The sequence below is a fragment of the Mustela nivalis genome, assembly GCF_964662115.1.
Source record: "Mustela nivalis genome assembly, contig: HAP1_SCAFFOLD_748, whole genome shotgun sequence".
Classification (NCBI taxonomy): Eukaryota; Metazoa; Chordata; class Mammalia; order Carnivora; family Mustelidae; genus Mustela; species Mustela nivalis.
The window spans coordinates 200,824-220,661 of NW_028135915.1; the positions used below are offsets into that span (position 1 = coordinate 200,824).

The following is a 19,838-nucleotide window of genomic DNA, read 5'->3' on the forward strand; positions in this document are numbered from 1 at the left end:
ACGCTACCCTGTGCTCCTCCCTAGGGGAGCACCAAAGGCACCTTGGACATGAAACTGTTTCCAAGCTCCCAGCAGCTCTCCATTTGGAAACCTTCCAGTCTCTACATTTTAATGGATGTTCTCTAGATTTCTACTTTGTGAAACAATGATGCGGGATGGCCATATCAATTCAGAGCTGACGATCTGATCTCCTCCAGCCCTAAGATACAGTAGCCCGATAAACAGCTCTCCTTCATCCCTAGGTCAACAATCAGATATCAGTTGTCTAAAAAAGGAAAGGATGCAGTGCACACCATCCTCACTGTCCAGGTGGAATTTTCTTCCACCATCTGCTTTTGCTCCATCTCACTACCAAGAATGAACCCTAGAGAGGGACTCAGTCATCTCCGTCTCCACCCTGAAGTGGGTGGTCCTTCCTACAAATTTCTGGGAAATGGGAAAAGTCTCCTCCCAGGACAGGAGAGGGCTCAGGCATCCCCAGAGATGGTCCAGCCAGCCCACCAACCACTTGGTAAGAAGATGGGCAAAGAACTTTCACCCCTTCAAGAGCTAGAACTGCCATGTGGTCAAGGTCTGTCTCCTTCTCCCTTTCTTCTTTCTGGGCTGGCTCTCCTCTTCTAATCCACACAAAGGTAGAGCAGTGAACCTAAAGCAATGGAGGCAGAAAGGCCTGGGTTCAAATCCTGGCTCTGTCATACACCACCTGCGTGACCTTGGCCAAGGCCTCTCTCCTGAGTCTCAGGCTTCATGTTGAGGACTGCTGGACTTTGTGTTGAAACTGTAACTGAGCTTCTATTGTGAAGTCACCATGAGAATGAAACAAGGTAATTTGGTGAAGTGTCAACACAGAGCTCGGCATGTAAGAAAGAGAAAAAAGGCATCTGGATGCACGTGCACAAGGAAGAAAGAAAATATATATGCAAATGTCATGTGTGCTAGCTAGAGAGAAAGACTAGCAAACACGCCCTCCACCTGGAGCTGGCATTTACTAAGTAGGAAGGGGCTGGTGAGGACAGGGGTCATCTGCCCCTGACCACCTCTGGAGAGTACAGACTCTGTCTTCACTGGATGGAAGTGATACACCACGGGGGAATGGAAGTGATACACCACGGGATGGAAGTGATAAGCACGGGGGACTGTCTAAATATCCAAGACAGAAACCACCCATGTGCGTGGCTGTCCACTGTCCCACTCTATACCACACTCTGAACCCTCTCAGTGACCAGGTCTTCAGCAGACCTAGAGTCAAGACAGTGCATCCCGCTCAATACCAAATCCCTCCCAGGAAGGATCCGCCATGGAGCTCTTTGGTCCTTAGTTTGTCTACCGAGTATCAACGAAGCACCACTATGTTCAGGGACATAAAACACTGGCTAAACTGGCACATGACCTTCACTGGGGAATGACCATGAACCACTGTCTCCTACATTTCTCCATAGAAGAATAGGCTCATTACATCTAAAGATAATGACTGTTTTTTCCTTTTCATGATAAAAAGTGCTCATCTAGGAGGCTACCATGGTCCATCTGAAAAACAAAAGCAGAATTGAGGTAAACTCACGATCTTCAGGGATTAGATTACATCCCACCCGTCTCCTCTCTCGGGAAATTATCCCTCTCTCTCTCCCACGCCAACCACACAACTCTGTACTCTGACAGCAAGGACACGTCATCATCTGCCTTTTCCTTCCTTCTGTGAAATCCTTATAACCATTCCCTACATCTACCATTTTAAGGACACGCCAAAATCCTCAATAGGAATTTTAATGATAATCTAAAATAGGAAAGCTAAGCTTCAAGTTTCATTCGATGAATGGCCAAGAGAATGTTGGAGAAGGCTCTCAACACAAAGAATAAATGGGCTGGGCTCACCCACCAAGGCTCTCACAAGCTTTGGCATTGGTGTAGTATTGTGTCACATGCTGGTTCACGTAAATCAAAGTCTAAAGGCCAAGAGTGAAAACCAGCTGACTCTGGGCTCTGGGTGATGGTGAGAACTCAGCCCCACTTCAGGTTGGAAGCAGTGGAGTTTTCAGACCTAACAAGAAGACCATTAGTTGCCTAAGAAAGAGAATGAGGGGAGACCTAATAAGGGAGAAACTTTAGGGGGACATCCCCACAGATCACCCTGCAACTGACCCTTCCATGTCTCCCCCTCTCTGTAGATGAAGTCCCAGTCGTTCCATGTGGCTGACCAGACTTGCTGGGTCTAGCCCGCCTCCTTCAGTCTAACCCTTCCTTTTATCATCAACCACCTCCACATCTACTCTATCTCCCCCATTCACCCCTAACTCCAGACAATGAACACCTTTCAGTCAATCCAACCAGGCTTGTACTTCCGGGGGTGGGTGAAGAGGAGTGATTACCACCGGCACATAGCCCGTTCCTCCTGTAGGTGTCCCCAGCCTCCCAGCTGGTTACTTGCCCTCCCTGCCCCCTCCAAGACAGCATGGCCCCACTCTGCAGTGAGCACCAAGCTCTCACTTGTTCCCACACCCAACACTCACACACAAAGAACCTCAAGTTCCACGAAGGGGGAGGGGGGACAACCTGTCTCCCTTATTTACAGAGGCAGCCCTAGTAGAATACACAATTCTCGGCATTGAACAGAATTTTTTAATGATTTTTCAGAACAAAGAAATGAAAAGAAAAGTTATAGAGAAGATTACAGAGGGAAAAGAAGAGAAACAAAGCCTAGACACACACACACACACACACACACACACACACACACAAATTGACACAGAGGAAAAAAGAAAAAAAAGAGACTCTCCACCCCTTTCAAAAAACAGATAAACAAAAAGTAAATGAAGTAAGTGGGGACGTTATAGAGAATCCTAAGTTCAAAAAAAAAAAAAACCCAAAAAACAAAACAAAACAAAAAGCGCATAGAATTAAAGTGCTGGCATGCTCATGCAATGCTGGAAAGTGATGTAGAATTACTGGAACCCCATTAAATATTTATATGGTTTTATCGGTGCGCTTTTGATTAAACAACCTTTAGAATGAAAATGTGTAGGGCTTATGTAACGAAGCAGATGAACCCACAATATTTTCACCAACACAGGCATCCCAGGGATCTTCTGCATTACAAAAGCTTCTTGTGTAATTTGAAACACGACTGGACATAATTAGTAGTACAGAACAAATGAGCACTGCAAGAAAATACCATCCTCATACTTTTAATACGGAATCGATTACTTTAAAAAGCAAATCCATAGCAGACAAAGCACTGGAGAAACGGTTCTAAAGAAAATCCTGCAAATTAAAACCAGGGCACCAGAAAGTTCTGGGTTGAACTAACAAATGATGCTCTTCTCTATTCAGCTCTGCACAAACACAGGCTGTAGGAGGCATTTAAATTGATTTAACAATATCGGTCCAGTTAATACTGTGTTCATTTAATGCATGGCTTAGGCTTCCGTAAAATCATTTTTCAAATTTCAGCATCGGACAGAATTAGCACCCTCATTTTTATGATAATATTGTTAATTTAATGCATGGCTTGTAGTTAGACTTCAAAGCAAATCAGAAAAATATGCCTTTTCTCTTGTCAGTGACATCTCTCTTCATGCACCAGTGGTTTGACCTTAAATTTTAACTTCGGCTGCACAAAATCACTCTCATATTTCTTCTATTCTTCTATAATTCGATCATTTAGTTCATCAGTCTTAGACTTTGCAATACCCTGCCCATGAAAGCTAAAACAGTTTTTAACATTATCGTTTCATGTTTATTCTCTGGAAAGACCTGAATTGGAAGCTTTTCAGTATAATATATATAAGATGCATTTAGTCAATGAGCTTCACACAAACATGCAAACATGCAAAAATGACTGAAATGGCCAAGGAAAGGCTTTTTCACTATTTACCCCCCTCTCTTCCCTTCTCTATTATGGCCCTGAAAACCAAGAGGCAATGATGAAGTACGTTTGTATAAACAAATACCTACAACGCACAAAGGGCTTCTGCCATGGAAAAACAAGAATGTATTCTTTACTTTCTTCCTAAAACTCTGAAATGTCTCCTCACACATCTACCCAGCCAGCAGGAGAAAGCTGACGGTGTAATGAAGGGTGAAATGATAATGTCCTCTCCCGTAAATGGAATCCAGCCGACAAGAACAATGCCCCTCAAACAGATTTCCAGGGCATTCTGGACGGAGCTTCAGACCGCCCATCCCCCTGCCCTTATAAGAGACTCCAGTGGGGTATCCCTCTAGACCGAGGCAAGTAACCATTTAAATAGGCAGAAAAACCTACATACACCATATTACCAGAGCAATGTTGCCAGTGTAGAAATATAAGGTAGTGGCAAAAACAAACAAACCAACCAACCACCATGATGTGGCAAGGTATCACTGGTGAAACATACTTAGCTTTGAGAAGAGACAATTCCAGGGAATACACATGGAGATCTCCCAATTATCAACCCACTATCTAGAATCGTCAATTGATGTAATGGCCTGCTTGTGTCCACCCCTCCCCCCAACTTCATGTTGAAGCCTTATCCCATGGTGTGGTGATATTTGGAGATGGGGCCTTTTGCAGGTGATTAGGGCTAGCTGTGGTCACGGAGGTCTAGGCCTCATGATGGGATTAGCACTCGTAGAAAGAGAGACATTACCAAGCCTACTCCCTCTCTCTGTGAGAAGGGGGCTGTCTACAAGTCAGGAAGGGAATCCTCACAGGAAACAAACCCTACTGGACCTTGATCTTGGACCTTCCAGCCTCTACAACTGTAAGAAAATACATTTCTGTGTGTCAGCCACCCAGTTTATGATATTTTGTTACAGCAGGTGGAGCTGATTAATACAGGGATACATTGTTTCATTGTGCTTCCTGATACTGTGATTTTTTACAAGGTTACTTTTTTAAAGGTTGTGGCAACTTTCTGCAGAGGGAGGCTATTGGCAACATTTTTTCAACAGTGATTACTGACTTTGTGTCTCTCTGTCACATTTTGGTAATTCTCAAATATTTCAACGTTTTCATTATTATATTTGTGATGGTGCTCTGGGATCAGCACTGAAAGCTCAGATGATGGTTAGCATTTTTAAGCAATAAAGTATTTTAAAATTCAGGTGCATACATTGTTTTTAGGCATAATGCTACTGCACACATACAGACTACAGTATAGTGTAAACATAACTTTTATACGCACTGGAAACAAAAAACTTCATTTGTCTTACTTTATCAGAATACCCACTAAATTTTGGTGGGCTGGTTCCAAAGCTGCCATATCTCCAAGGTATGCCTGTATGCTTTCTGAGTGTGTAAGCATTACACCAGCCTATTTAAGGGACATCCTCGTAATACCTAAGTATGTGCATACCCTTTGGGGCAGCAATGCCACTTCTGGATTTTATTCAGTAGAAGCATACCCAACACTACAAAAACACATGCCCAAGTTCATTCTCTGCAGCACTCTCAAGTGGAAAACAGACCCATAACAGCAGGATACCCAGCAAAGGAGGACTGGTTAAATAACAAACATCAACTAGAGGTGATGAAATGCCCTGTTCTCGGGGCACCTGGGTGGCTCAGAGGGTTATGCTTCTGTCTTCAGCTCAGGTCATGGTCTCAGGGTCCTGGGATCAAACTCCACATCAGGCTCTCTGCTCAGCGGGAAGCCTGCTTCCTTCTCCTTCTCTGCCTGCCTCTCTGCCTAGTTGTGATCTCTCTCTCTGTGTCAAATAAATAAATAAAATCTTAAAAAAAAAAAAAAGAAATGCTCTGTCCTTCAAATATACTTGCTTATGATATGAGTATAGAGGCAAGTTGCTGAATATCCCAGAAAATAGGATTCTATTGCTGTGGGAAAATTACGTATGTTCTTATACATGTTAGAACTTGGAACAATGGCAAACAGCAAAGGAAGGGAAACTTTTCAGAGTTGTTTAAAATTTTTGCATACGTTGCCTATAATAAAACAATCAATGTGTAAACGTTACTGTTAATTAGTGGTGCTTTTTACCACCTAGGCCTTTAAATACAAATTCATGAACAAACTTGATCCATTCTTTTACCCATTAGGGGGACAGAGTTCATGGATTTTACTCTAGAGGCTTAAAATTTAAAAAGTTCAGAGTATCTTCCTATTCATCAAAATAATTATGTAAATAGTCGCGAAGCTGATCATTTATGTTGAAAACTAACAAGCAGATGTACGGTGAGGGTTAATGGGACCTCTAATGGGTTTCTTTATATAAGGGGACAATTTGGAGCAAAAAAAAAAAAAATACTTTTTTCCCCTTAACTATTCTAAAATAACTAGCATGTCTACTTTCAATTATCTTAATCACTCTGTCTTCATTATGGAGTTGACACTGTTTGTATATCTTAATGAACTTACAGAGATTATTTCAATCGATTGGTTTTGTTAACAGAACAATAAATCCTGACTGATAAAGGACCCACGATGTAATTAGTTAGCACTTCTTACTATGCTAATTTCTGATACTTCTGTAATGAGTAATTAAAGATTAATAAGAAAGATAGGCCCAAATTAGCTGCTGCTTATCTGGAAATGCTTCAGGATATGTGGGGGATCAAGCTACATTTGCATATTCACAAGGAGACTGGGAACTAGAGCAACTTGGCTTGATTTAGAAACCCGAAGTTCTGTCGGAACAGTCCCGTTCCCCCCACCCCCAAGGAATGGTGCCCTGGGGTCATGCAGGTTCAGGGCGAGCCCGCGTCTTCACTTCTGCTCATGAAGCAGAATGAGGGAAAGCCAGGCAGGTTCTGAGTTCTTTCTGGGCCACTTCTAGCTGTGTGACCTCAAGCTGGTGGCTTCTGCCTCGTGGTGTCTCTGCCTCCAGTCCACGTGGCACGGAGCTGAGGGGAAGCCCCCACGAGATCATCCACATTGGATGCTAAGGAGGAGTAGGCAAGGCGGCTGTAGAGATGATTCTTTTAACACATATTTGAACCCTCACTCATGGCCAGGCACTGGCCCAGGCACTGGGTCTAGCTGAATAAATAAACAATAAATAAACTAACCCCTGCTCCCACGGAATTTCTTCTTCTGTCTCTCCTCCTTTTCTTCTTTAGGGTTTTTTTTTTTTTTTTTTTTTTTTTTTTTTTTTTTAAATTGAGAGTTATAAATCATGGGCAGTCTGCAGCTGTGCCTTCTTGCTCAGTCTGATCAGAAGCATGCAGGTGGGACACTAAGTCAAGCAATCTCAATGCAATAGAAATCCAATGTCCTTTAAACCCCCGTGCCCTTCCCCTTGCAAACTCTGCCCCGCAAGTAAAAGCAGCTATTGTGCCCATGCAGAGACCTCGCAGAGAGAGGGTATCGTGATGATGCACTCTGCTCAGGAGCCTGGGGAAGCCGCACGAACCACATGCTTGGAGCCCGTCTGCCTGGCTCTTCAAATAACACCCCTTCCTTCATATCCTGCTCTCAGTGTGGGGCCTCCTGTGCCCGGGCTCAGGTAATCTGGCAGCAACTGTGTGGGCAAGGGGAGTACTCAAACTTCAGGGGTGGGCTGATGGCTCAGACGCATGTGGTTTGCCCCAAGAAGTGCTGCTAGCTATATGTGGCAGAACTAGGGTTCAAACTAAGTCCTGACCCCAAAGCCCAAGCGCCGTCCCCTTGTGCGCTGCCTCGGCTACCTGCTGCAGCCCATCGGCGTCCTCGGTAGAGGTGAGGGGCAAAGCACAGCTGACCACCAGACACGAGAACCTGGTGAAGCACCCAGGGAAAAGAAGCAGGCTCATTGTGACTCTAATCTTTGGGAAAAGAGTGGGAAAGACTTCATACCACAGAACTGGGGAGAAGAGGAAAAAGAACCGGAGATGGAAACCAGAAATCGATTCTCCTTTTCAGGAAGCAAACTGCTGCCCTGCTTGGCTCTGGGTCTCCCACATCCCTGCTCTTGGACTTCAGGCAAGACACTGACCCTCTCCACCCCAGCAGCTACATCTGAGAAAATGCCAAAAACCACCTCCTGCCTCTGAGAGCTGCTGTGAGGAACAAAGAAATGCAAATAGCATTCAGTAGGTGCTTAATAAATGACTCTTCTGTTTCCAAAGCTGAGATCAAGTGTTTGGGGAGCCTTAGACAACTCAGTTTACTTGCTTCAGCCTCATGATTATTATTACTATCATTGTCATCGGACTCATCTAGCTTAAAGTTAATTTCCACTAGCCGTTTAAGGGCCATCTTGCAAGGTCTAATTCCCCAAGGTTCCAAAAAGGTTGGCCCCCAAGGAAAACCAAATCTGGTGCTACTCTTCCAGACGACAGTGCCTGAGTGCCAGGTACAGAGAGGAAATGGTGCTCCACTACTCTCCTAGGCTCTGAGAGCCATTCGAACTTCCTGGTTCAGTGAACCCCCACGGGACTAACCGGCCCTCATCTTGGGTGGGACATCCAATGCTGTGCGTACAAAAGCAGTAAGAATGGGAACCGGTTTCTGCTACAAGAGTGGATGAACCCAGAGTACATAAAAAGCACAAAACAGCTGCACTCACAGCAATTATGTTGAAAAAGTCATCATCTCCCAGTGTATCCAGAATAGATGAGACGGTCTGCTTTGCAATAGTGAGACGGAGGCCTTTCATGCTGCCACTGACGTCCACTAAAATGACCACATCTTTCGGAGAAGTCGCCGCCTGGATGTACCTAGGTCAGAGGAAAATTAAGTGTAAATGACGTAAAAATAAGCCTCTCCATGAGCTCTCTTTTTAAAATGTTAACTAAGAGGAGTGACCATTCCCTACCATTTTCGGTTCCTGCAGTCAAAGGCAATGACTCCGTTCTCATCTGGTTCCCATTTAATCCCTAGAAGAAAAATGGAGTTATGAGAAACCCAGAAACTTCAAATATTTATTCATAGCATTTCAAGGCTGCTCTGCTTTGCTGATTGAACAGACAGGGTGAAAAATCACAAGCAACGACCAGCGTTAGAGCTCATCACATACTCCATCACCAGCTCTGGGAAGGTGTTTTCGGGCAGAACAGTACTGCAAACATGGCCTTAGCCCATTTGCTCCAAGACCTGATGGAGAATGGGCACATCTTCAGTAACATGCTGTCTGTCAACAAAGGACATGACTCCAGCCCCTTCCTGTGGCCAGTGGTCTTTCTCACTGTCCAGTAAATTGCTAGACCTGGCAGCATCGTTCATAGACTTCTGGGTAGAATCGGGCCACGTCCCTGTGTCTGGACAAAGCAATGTGTGCTGCATGGTGAGTAGAAAGCCTCGCTACATTTCCATCCCAGAATTTACGTAGGTCTGTTCTCCCCTCGCTTCTGTATTTATAATCAGGAATACTGGCCTGGCTTTCCAGACTGAGACGGAGAAAAAAATGACCCTAATTATGCTGCAGAAGCTTGAATTTCAGGCTTTGAATCCTGGGGAGTTTTCCCCGTGTGTAAGATGGGATCCCATATCCTTCATCTTGTGGTTTGCAGATTGGTCAGGATAGGTCCAAGGTTGACATTCTCTATTTACAACCCGGCTGTTAAGAATAAAATTTCATTTAAAAAGAAAAGGGGCTGCTGCCTGGAAAATAAGATAGCGAATCATTGTTTTCAACCGTCGGTGCTGCCAGGGATGGAAGATCTGAAATACAGACTTTAGAGTGAAGAAAAGAAAAACAGAAAAATGATTTTCACAGGAGGAAATCCTGACTCAGATGGTAACACTGGGAGTCTTCCATCCAGTTACTGATGACCAACTTTTGGACCATGTCGAAATAATATGTGCTTGAGATATCACCCCCAAATTAGTATTCAGAAAACTATGAGATGGCAGTTTGCTACACAGAGAATTATTTTATTCTGTTCTCTTTATACCTACATGCCTCACCTACAAATGGGCCTAATTTACAGAGTTTCCTATAGCAAATCAGAAACCAGAAGTAAGAGAATTGAGAGTCATTCGGCAATGAAGACAAAATAAATCTGACATGATTTTGTACACTAAGGGACAAGAATACAGTTTATTTAAAAATAACAAATACACTGCTTTGTATAAAAGCCAAGTATAGTTAGGGTAGCAACACATAATAAAATTATACCCATGGTGAGGCTAGGTAATGTTCCAATTTCACAAAGCACTAGTTTGAACCCCAATAAAGAGAATTCTTTTTTAATGTGTTGACCCATGGTAAACCTTCAGTGGATGTTTGTTTCTTGAATTGTGGTAAGTGTTCTTAGACCAGGACTGTACCCGATCCTCCACCCCTCCCCACTGGGCCATTCTTCCTCCCCATCACAGCCCCATCCCTGTATGCTACATTGGGACAAGCAAAGGTGCAGTTCTGGGGCACCTGGGTGGCTCAGTGGGTTAAGCCTCTGCCTTTGGCTCAGGTCGTGGTCTCAGGGTCCTGGGATCAAGCACGGCATTGGAGGGGAGTGGTCTCTGCTCAGCAGGGAGCCTGCTTCCCCCTCTCTCTCTGCCTGCCTTTCTGCCTACTTGTGATTTCTCTCTTTCTGCTAATAAATAAATAAAATCTTAAAAAAAAAGAAAAAGAAAAAGAAGGAAAGGTACAATTCTTTCTTATAGCCCCAGCATTTAGCCTAGGGCCTGGAGGGAAGGGATTAATGACATTCAACACTCTTCTTCTGGACTGAGATCATTCCCCTGCAACTGGGCTTGCAACTCCTCCCAGGCACTGCTGTACTTGGTGCTTTTTGAAAAGCCGACGGGAGATTTGTCTGTTGGGAAAACTGGGAAAGGATACAATTCCAGAGGAAAGTGGAGCAGATGGGACAACCCCAGAGCCTTTCGCCTAGTCATCACAATGTTCATCAAACTCCAGTACTCTGCCAGGCGATGGACTGAGAAACACAGGCCTGGCCCCTGCCTGCCCTCAGGAGGCCTCATGCCAAGCAGGCCAGCTGGCATATGAAGAGAAATCACATGCACCAGAGATGTCACAAAGGAGAAGTGCCTGAGGCTACGGTAGGATGCAAAAGGTGATCCCAATCTCTAACGGGAAGAAGGATCTTCTTTCAAATGAGAGCAGAAGGAAGGTGTATCAGTTTTCTAGAGCCGATATAACAAAAGTCCTACAAATTGGGTGGCTTACCAGGAAAGAACTCTTTCATAGTTCTGGAGAAAAGAAGTCTAAAATCAAGGTCTTGGCAGGGCCACACTCCCTCTAAAGCTCTAGAGAAGAACACTTCCTCACTTCTTCTCAGCTTCTGCTGGTTCCTAGCAACCTTGGTGCTTCTTGACTCGTAGCTGCCTCACCTCAGTCTCTGTCTTCCTTCTGTGTCTCTCCTCTCCTCTTATAAGGACATCATTCATACTGTATTGAGGGCCCACCCTAATTCACTGTGATCTCATCCCAACGTACCACCCCTATTTCCAAGTTAGGTCATATTCTGAGGCTCCAGATGGACATAAATTTGGGGGGAGACACTTCTCAACCTACTGCAGATAGGTAGTGCTTATAAAACAAAAATAAATGGTGGCCACAGGGTGAATAAGAATACCCCAGGCATAGAGAATGACATGTGCAAAGGTCCTGAGGTTGAGAGATCATATCAAGTTCAAGGAACTAGAGTAATTCTGGTATGGCTGTGCATAGAGAATGTCTATGCCAGAGGAAAGGAGACTGGGTGGCTGCAGGAACCATGAGACCCAGGCCCTTCCTGGTGAGGATTTGAGGTATACATTGAGTGGGGATGAAGACAGCACCTTGAGACATTTTTAGGCATAGCTGCCTAAGGTGGCAAAGGTCAAACACCTTGACTGAAGTCAGGACTGGATGGGCCCTGAAAGGCCATCTTGCCCAAACCTGACTCTTGGGTCAAAATCTTCAACACACAGCAGGGATTCTAGGCTCTCAGAGTTCAAAAAATTTTCCTGAGATTCCCAGTTGTGACTAGGACTTGTCTCCTAAGTCCCCACCCACCGTGCTTTTCCTTATATAGGCATTTCCATGAAGTGGTCCCATGAGAAGTTCTCTGGGTGTTAGCGTGAGTTACATGAATAAACAAGCTGGTTTCTATGCCCTGCATGGGAAGATACCTAAGGGCCTTTAATCTGTTGACGTCACCTTGAATCTCTGCAACTGGCTCCACAGAGGCAGCATTGAACAAGCTAAGTGGCCACTGAGCCCTTCCTTTTCCAATCTCATAACAAAATGTTTCAGGAGACAGACTTCAGGAAACCCTGTCCCAGGTGGTACTATCTCCCCTAGGGTATATCAACTTTCCAGTATATAATTTTTTGTAAACACAGATATTTTGAATGTGTCCAAGTAACTTCAAATCCCAGAGAAATAATAGTTGGCTCATCCCAAATCTTTCAGAACCAGGAAATCAATACTTAACCAGGAAGCACCTGCATGAGCTATATAATTTCTAGAATTGACAATATGCCTTTTTGGGATGCCACCTAGTTGGCTGGGGCATGAATCTCAAAATAAAAGGCATGATGCAGCCATTGGCTTGAGAAGACATGGAGAAAAGGGAGCAGTAGAGAAAAGAAAGGGACCATAGCTCTATACTGTGTTTACGCCAGTTCCCCCCTTGGTCACTGAGTCCCACCAGACAGTAGCCAGTGATCAGCTTCCCAGAGGAGCAGTGGCTCTCCCATATCTGCGAAGGCTGGGCTGCTGCTACCAGTGACAGGTCAATAGATCTGGTAAACTTTGATCTACTGAGTGATTCATTCATTCAACAAATACACACGAATATGTGGGCTTGAAGATGGTAACAGAGTGATAGCCATATAACACTCTCCTGGGGCAGATATGCTAGCAAAGGACATGGGATTGAAAGCCTGATGGCTCAGGATTACAGGGAAGAGTTCCTATTTTATAGAGTAAGAACTGCCATGGGAACAAAGCATGGAAGAAGTGGTGAAAATATTAACACCATCACCAACTCCCTCCCATCCCGCTGGTATGACTTGGTCAGTCAGTTAACCTCTTGGTCTGTTTCTTCATTGGTAACATGCAGATTATAATAACTCCAGCTCACAGGATCATCGTGAGGATTAAACCAGACAATGCTTGTGTAAGCACCCAGCACAGGGCTTAATAAATGGGGGCCGCTATCAACTATTATCAGCACAAGTATTAATATGACATTAATACTGTCAGCACCAGCAAAGACTCCCAAGGATGACACGCAAATAAACAGAGCTTTGATAAGGACTGAGTAACCAATCCTGTAGAGCTCACAGGCCCTTTACTAGTATTTTGTTGCTGTGGTGGTTGCCGGTGTTCAGAAGAGCTTCCCCGAAGTTTTCTCTCTGGTGAGACCTTTCAGTAACATAGGTACTGAAAGGTAGACCAATACCTCAGAAACTGGGTATCAGACCCACAGTAGCCTCTTCCCATAAGTTACACTGTTCAATGGGATAGCTACAAGCCACATGTGGTAATTTAATTTTAGATTTAAATTAAATCAAGTTCAATAAAATTCTCATTTTAGTTTTTCAGTCTCATCAGGTACATCTCTCATGCTCGTAACCATATCAGACATTGTAGACATAGAACATGACATCATCCAAAAGGCAGCACATGAAGGTGTTACCACATGCCCCTAGAACCTTCGGTGAATTTGTGGAGGCCTAGGTAAATCTATACAGAAAGACAAATCATCATGACAGGTATGCTACTAGGCTGATGTTTACTAGAATTTCCCTTCCAGGAACTCCATCTTCCTACTTCCAGAAGCTGAGACTGTCTTCCTTAATGATCTCCTAGCATCTTCTATTTCCCCAATCTTAGCATGAAACACACTGTATCATCATGACCTGCTCACCTATCTCTGTCTCCCTGGTGGTCCTTGTTCCTTCCTTTAGGATCCCCTCCAGGATAGTAATCCTGACCATTCTCCATGGTTTCAGATGGCTAAGCTTCCCACTGCCCAGGCTCCCTCACTTGAGGAGGTGGGGGCATGGGACCCAGACCAGACTAATCCCAGGACTTTCATCTGAGACATTGGGTCAGATACTCTCTCTTCCTCTGCGACCATAATTGAAAACTATTCCTGCAAACACACACAGCCATGTTCACCATCACTAGGAGATCACCTGCCAGTGAAACATGGTCAGAATAGAGAACGGTGGAGATGAAAGGGGGAAGGAAATATTCACAATCCAAATGACAATGCTGAATACTGGGACCCAGCTGTGTCTCAAAACAACACATTTCCTAGATTTCAAGTTACATGGGCCAATAAATGTATTCCTTGCCAGAGCTAGCTGGAATGGGAAGGAATGCAATTCCCCACGAGCGGGAGCTACATGAGGGCAGAGATCTTAGCTGTTCAGTTTCACCATTTTCTCCTCTGGACCTCACATAGTGTTTTGAACAAAATAAGAACTCGGGACATTCTTAGGTAAGAATGAAGAACTATCCCTTCTGTTTAAGGACATGCACCCTTACCATTGATTCACAATATTATACCACTCTAAACATGGAAAGAAGTATCCTGAAAATAAGAAATCTAAGCAAAAAATGTCCATGGATCAAGCCTGGGTGGCTCGGTTGGTTGAGCAGCTGCCTTCGGCTCAGGTCATGGTCCCGGCATCCTGGGATCGAGTCCCATATCGGGCTCCTTGCTCAGCGGGGAGCCTGCTTCTCCCTCTGCCTCTGCCTGCCATTCTGTCTGCCTGTGCTCGCTCTCTCCCCCTTTCTCTCTCTGATAAATGAATAAAATCTTTTTTAAAAAATGTCCATGGATCACTTTTCTAATGATCATTTTATGTCCAAGAGATACGAGGTGTGTTCTCTGTTCAGAATCAAGCACCCGAATGAGTACAAGGCATTATCAGGGTAGTGAAACCCCTTAGGAGGTCAGTGACTCATGTCCTTATTAACATAGAAAAGATGCAAGAATTTTATAAAGTGAAAATTCTGCTACAAATATCATAAAAATGGGAAGCATTTCTCAGTCCACTGTTCTGACTGATAAAAACCTTCTATATAAATTAAATTAGTCTCCCCTGTAACATACAACCTTCATGAGGATTCCTTTTGGTTATGGAGAGAAGTTTGTCATGCACACCCCCACCACACCTCACCCCAAAACTCATAGGTTGAAGACTAACGTTACCCTGTTTGGTGGTGTGAAGAGGTGGGGCCTTTTGGGAGATAATTAGGTTTAGATGAGGTTATGAAGATGGAGCCCCCATGGTAGGATTAGAGCCCTCCTACAAAGAGTAAGAAATACCCGAGCTTCTACTCTCTACCATGTGGGGAGATGGGGAGAAGGTGGTCATCTGCAAGCTAGAAAGAGGGCTCTCACCAAGAACCAAATCTGCCAGCACCTTGATCTTAGACTTAGCAGCCCCCGGAACTATGACAGATGAATGTCTATTATTTAAACCATCCAGTCTCTGGTATTTTATTATGGCAGTCTGAGATGACTAATGTACCTCCTTATTTTCATTTTTTTTTTTTTTTTCAAATTTCCTCATGACCATAGTTTGAGGACTTCCTGCTAATGGAGACAACGGATGATCTGTGGTTTCTTCTTATCAGTTCCTCCTCGATCCAAACGCCCCATGGTAGGATAGTAAGAGTTCCCTGTGGCTTCCTCAATGGGTCAGCCCCCTACCACACTTGATTTTCAGCAACATCAGCATTGAATTTACTCTCTTGAGGCTATCAAAGCAGACTGCAATTTGGTGACACTGAAACTTTAATAGACCACTGTTTATTATAACATTATCTTTACTAGGATGCTTATCGTTTAAATTTCCGTGAGCTCCAGGAGGAACCACGCATGCCCTGCTGAACAAGGCTCTTGGGAAATGTTGAGTAATCTGGCAAAGCAGACACTTGGCAGGCAAGTCTTGGGGGACAGATGCTGTGTGCAGGGCAAACAGCTCCTCGAGGCGGAGGCTGACGGTCTCTGTGCCTCAAAGTGGGAAGACATCAGGTGCCTAGTCTTACTTAATGAAAACATAAAAGACTCCACTTAATTGCTCCAAGATTATGCAGGGCGTCTTTTCCTTCTTTTAGGTTGAGCTTGTTAATTTCTGCAGCTGTGATGCTGGCACGATTGTAGCCTCGAGTCCTGTTTTCACAACTTGTGAGCAAAATTAAAACTTCCTCTCTTAATTAAAATTCAAACCAAGCTAGAATTAAATTCTTATTGCAAAGCAGAGGCCTGGGGAGGCCTCCGAAGGAACACCTGCTCCAAAGGTATGAGGGACAAACTGACAGACAAACCCATCTGAAGGTGCGACTGGTGGTCCCAAGGATGAGTCGCTGACCCCAGCGGTGCTTGGGTCATCCCAAGGTCTTCCTCCGAGGGCGGTCAGCTCTGGAGTGGGGAAACCCAAGTTCAAATTTTCCATTTCTTACACCTTGGGTTAGAATTTAATTCAGCCCAATGATGACTTGTTCTTTTCCACAGGAACGACGACGACGATAAGAGGAATTTGTAGTAGTTTCATAGTAATAAAAGCAAACTCTCCTCCAGAAAGATCAAATATGGTGCGTTTCACGCTCTAACGCCTCATTTTTAGTGGCAGCTCTATAAACTGCTCTATTGAGAAAGATGTGAAAACCATACGCAGATCTAAATGCCTGTGTGTGTGCGCGTGCGCGGGGCATGGCGCGTGTGCGCGTGCGCACTCTCCTGTGCATGTACACGCATGCGCGTGCAGATGCCATGTTCCCATGCCTATCTGCACCCTAACAAGAGATTTAATTGATTAGAATTTAATCTTTCATTTTCTCTTAACGGGAGGGAAAGACATTTAACCCTGAGCATGAAAAAAAACCTATCACAAGATCATTAATCTCCGTAAGTCTCAAGGCAGGGATACTCACCTGGATACTGCCTGAAGAAGCCCTTTGCGCTTCCAAAGTACTGCCATATGAGGGATGGGTCACGATCAAAGTTATCCACGAAAACTTTGTTTAGGGATTCTGACCAATAAACCCCGTTGACGATTGCTGGGTCTGAAAAAGAAAGGGAAGACCAATGTTACAAACCAGAGCGAAAGAGAACCCGGCCAGCATCTCTCAGAGCTGGCCTATACCAGCGTGAGGTTCATCTTGCAGAAATCTGTGAAGAAAGATGTAGCTTCCCCCATGTTCAGCTCCTGGGAATTCCATACATTGGCACTTCCTTATCCTGCCCAAGCCCCCACAGCCACCCGGGAGCCTTCATTCGTGACTCCTTACTTGAAACACCCGTCCCTGCCATTTGTAACTTTCAACCTTGCAGGGCACAGAGGTCTTAAGAAAGCAAAGAGAGGCCTTCTCAGCATTATTTTCCACCTTCTCTTCTCCTGAGTCAGAACCCAGCATTAAAAACTGGAAAAATGTGTCTTCTCTCACTGCGATGACCTCAGCCAATACTGTCCGGGTTCCAATTCTCTCCACCTCTGACTTAAACGTTTTCTTTTTAAAAAATTAATTAAGTAAGTAAATTGGAATTACATAACTACATCTCTCTACTTCTTTTGTTCAACAGATGGTGAGCTCCAGGAGGGCAGGAACCAGTTCCCTCGGTCTTCTCCTGTACCCCTTTGACCAGTACGTGGCAGAGATTGCAAACATTGATGGATGCATGAAGAGATGGATGGATGGATGGATGGATGGATGGATGAATGGATGAAAACAAAGGTTGTTCACCAGATTCCAGACAACTGTCTATTCTTCTACTCTTGTGATCCCCTGAACAAATCTTTCCTCACCCTTGGTAGCTGAAAGAGAACCCCTTGCCTTCTGCCCATTGATAAGAACGAAGGGCAAAGACAAAGAAGGAAAATAAGACTGTACTGTACTGTTTGCATACTGGTTGAATGGATCACTAAGGATGCTTTATGATCATCCACGTTTTTTTTTTTTTTCAAACTACTGGAGATCCTATTTGAAAATGATGCCACATAAAGCAACATGCCTTTAAGAGGGGAGATCATTACCCAGTCCCAGCATGATGAGGGTAAAAATGACAAGGTGAGCATGTTAATGATGAGGAAGAGGAGCAGAAACCTTTATTGAGTCTTTCCTGTGGTGCAAGCACTGTGCTTAGCTCGCCTCCTGTCACCCCTACCACAGCCCTCCAAGACAGGTTCCACTGCTGTCCTCCATACGTCACAGGTGGAAACAGGGTATCAGGAGGTTAGGTTCTTTCCTAAAAGCACCCACTGATCAATGACAAAGCTTCTGATCTGTGATTTGTAAAATAGGATAATAATACCCATCTTAAAGGGCTGTTTGGAAGGTTAAGCACATCTACAGAAGAGGACAGATGGCAAAAGGCCTTCACAGAGTCATCTGTGTAGCAATTCCATTCACCTGGATTCCAGTGCCCTCACCAGAATTCCCTGTGGGCTTCCACATCATAGCAATCCCACCATAGCATCTTTATTCCAAAGATTCCCCTATTCTACACGGGGGTGGGAGAGGAGGAGATGAAGACAGATTTGGTCACTCTCCTCCTCAAGTGGTATAGTAAATGAATGAGCAAAATCATTCTGGAAATGTTCAAGTGCATTGGGTATAGTAATAAGAAAACTCACTGTTGGCCAGAGTACCCCATCCCTCTTCCACAGTGGCCTGCCCATTGCCAGCCTATTGCCCCATGATGCTCATCAGAAGTTGTATGAGACAGAGTCCACAAAATGGTGCCTGACCCAGTGGAGAGACATGATGTCTTGTATTGTCTTACCTCTAACCTGACTATCCTTTTAGATCACTTACCCGGATTCCATAGACAAGTGGGATTCTGACTCTTATCTCAAAGGTAAGTGCTCAAACTCTTATAAACTATAATAAACCACATCTTTGGCTGGGAGAGTGAAAATAACCAATTCAATCCTTGACCACAAAGTAATTTTGAGAAAGATTTTATCCTCACAATCCTGGAAAATGGAACCTTTTATTGTTCCTGTGCAAGCTTGACAATAATTATTATGACTCACTCGTTGCTTCAAAATCCACTTAAATTAATCCACAAAGAGGTAAATACAGTAATGACACTGAAAACTCCATGGTTCTTGCCTCCTCCATCAATGGCCTCAATTATGTTGCCATCATATAAAAACTTTCCACAATTAGAAGCAAAAATTCCATTTCACTCACTCACTGTCTCGACATGTTAAGGAGTCAAACAGTTTCTAGTTAAAGCATTTATTTTCTTGACTGTGGTTTCTTTGGGGGTAGTAGAAGGCTACCCATGCCCTCAGATTGTCTAGAAACCTAAGACTGCCCCTTGGGGGACTGTGAGCTCCTTCAGAAATGCAAAAGGAATGGTAATGGTCAGAGGATTATTTCACCAATCATTTGGACACTAAATCTCCCTCTGAAATTATGCCTTTTAAGGAAAAGGGGGCTTTGATCTTCCCAGGGCATGGTGAACAAAGGAAGTAGAATCACTAAAAATATATGGTCTAGTTAAAATGAGGGCTGTGTGACACACACCTATTTGATCAGTTATTTGAGATAACATGTCCTCTGGCTTGTGAGGTAATCACAGTGGGTTCATTTCACAATTTTGCTTAGCAAGCCATTTTAATAAAATGGAAAATCCCGAATTCCTATTGATTATTAGTCCTCTAAGAGATGAAAAAAGGAGGAGCACCGAGGTGGCTCACTCAGTGGAGCGGCTGACTCCTCACTTCGGCTCAGATCATGATCCCAGGGTCCTGAGACAGAGTCCCTCTGGAAGGCTCTGTGCTCAGCCAGGAGTCTGCTTGAGATTCTCTCTCCCTCTGCTCCTCTCCCTGCTCACTTATTCTCTCTCTTGCTCTAAAATAAATAAACCTTTCAAAGAGAGAGAGAGAGAGAGAGATGAAAAAGAGAAACAGGAAAATGCTAATGCTATAAAATGAGGACTTCACCTAAATATCTGGGTTTTTAAAGAAGTTAAAAATCACTTTCCCAACATGGTTGAGAGA

General features: G+C 44.1%; 1 protein-coding gene across 1 annotated transcript in view; it reads right to left on the reverse strand.

Moving 5' to 3' along the window:
- The window catches only part of LOC309857463 (voltage-dependent calcium channel subunit alpha-2/delta-3), a gene marked incomplete at its 5' end in the record, with an annotated part of 317,946 nt that overhangs the window by 172,518 nt on the left and 125,590 nt on the right, over nucleotides 1–19,838 (reverse strand). Inside the window, 3 exons of the mRNA XM_082750156.1 lie at nucleotides 8,482–8,632; nucleotides 8,731–8,791; nucleotides 16,762–16,893. Of these exons, the coding sequence (XP_082606282.1) occupies nucleotides 8,482–8,632; nucleotides 8,731–8,791; nucleotides 16,762–16,893 (344 nt within the window). The remainder of the gene's footprint in view (nucleotides 1–8,481; nucleotides 8,633–8,730; nucleotides 8,792–16,761; nucleotides 16,894–19,838) is intronic.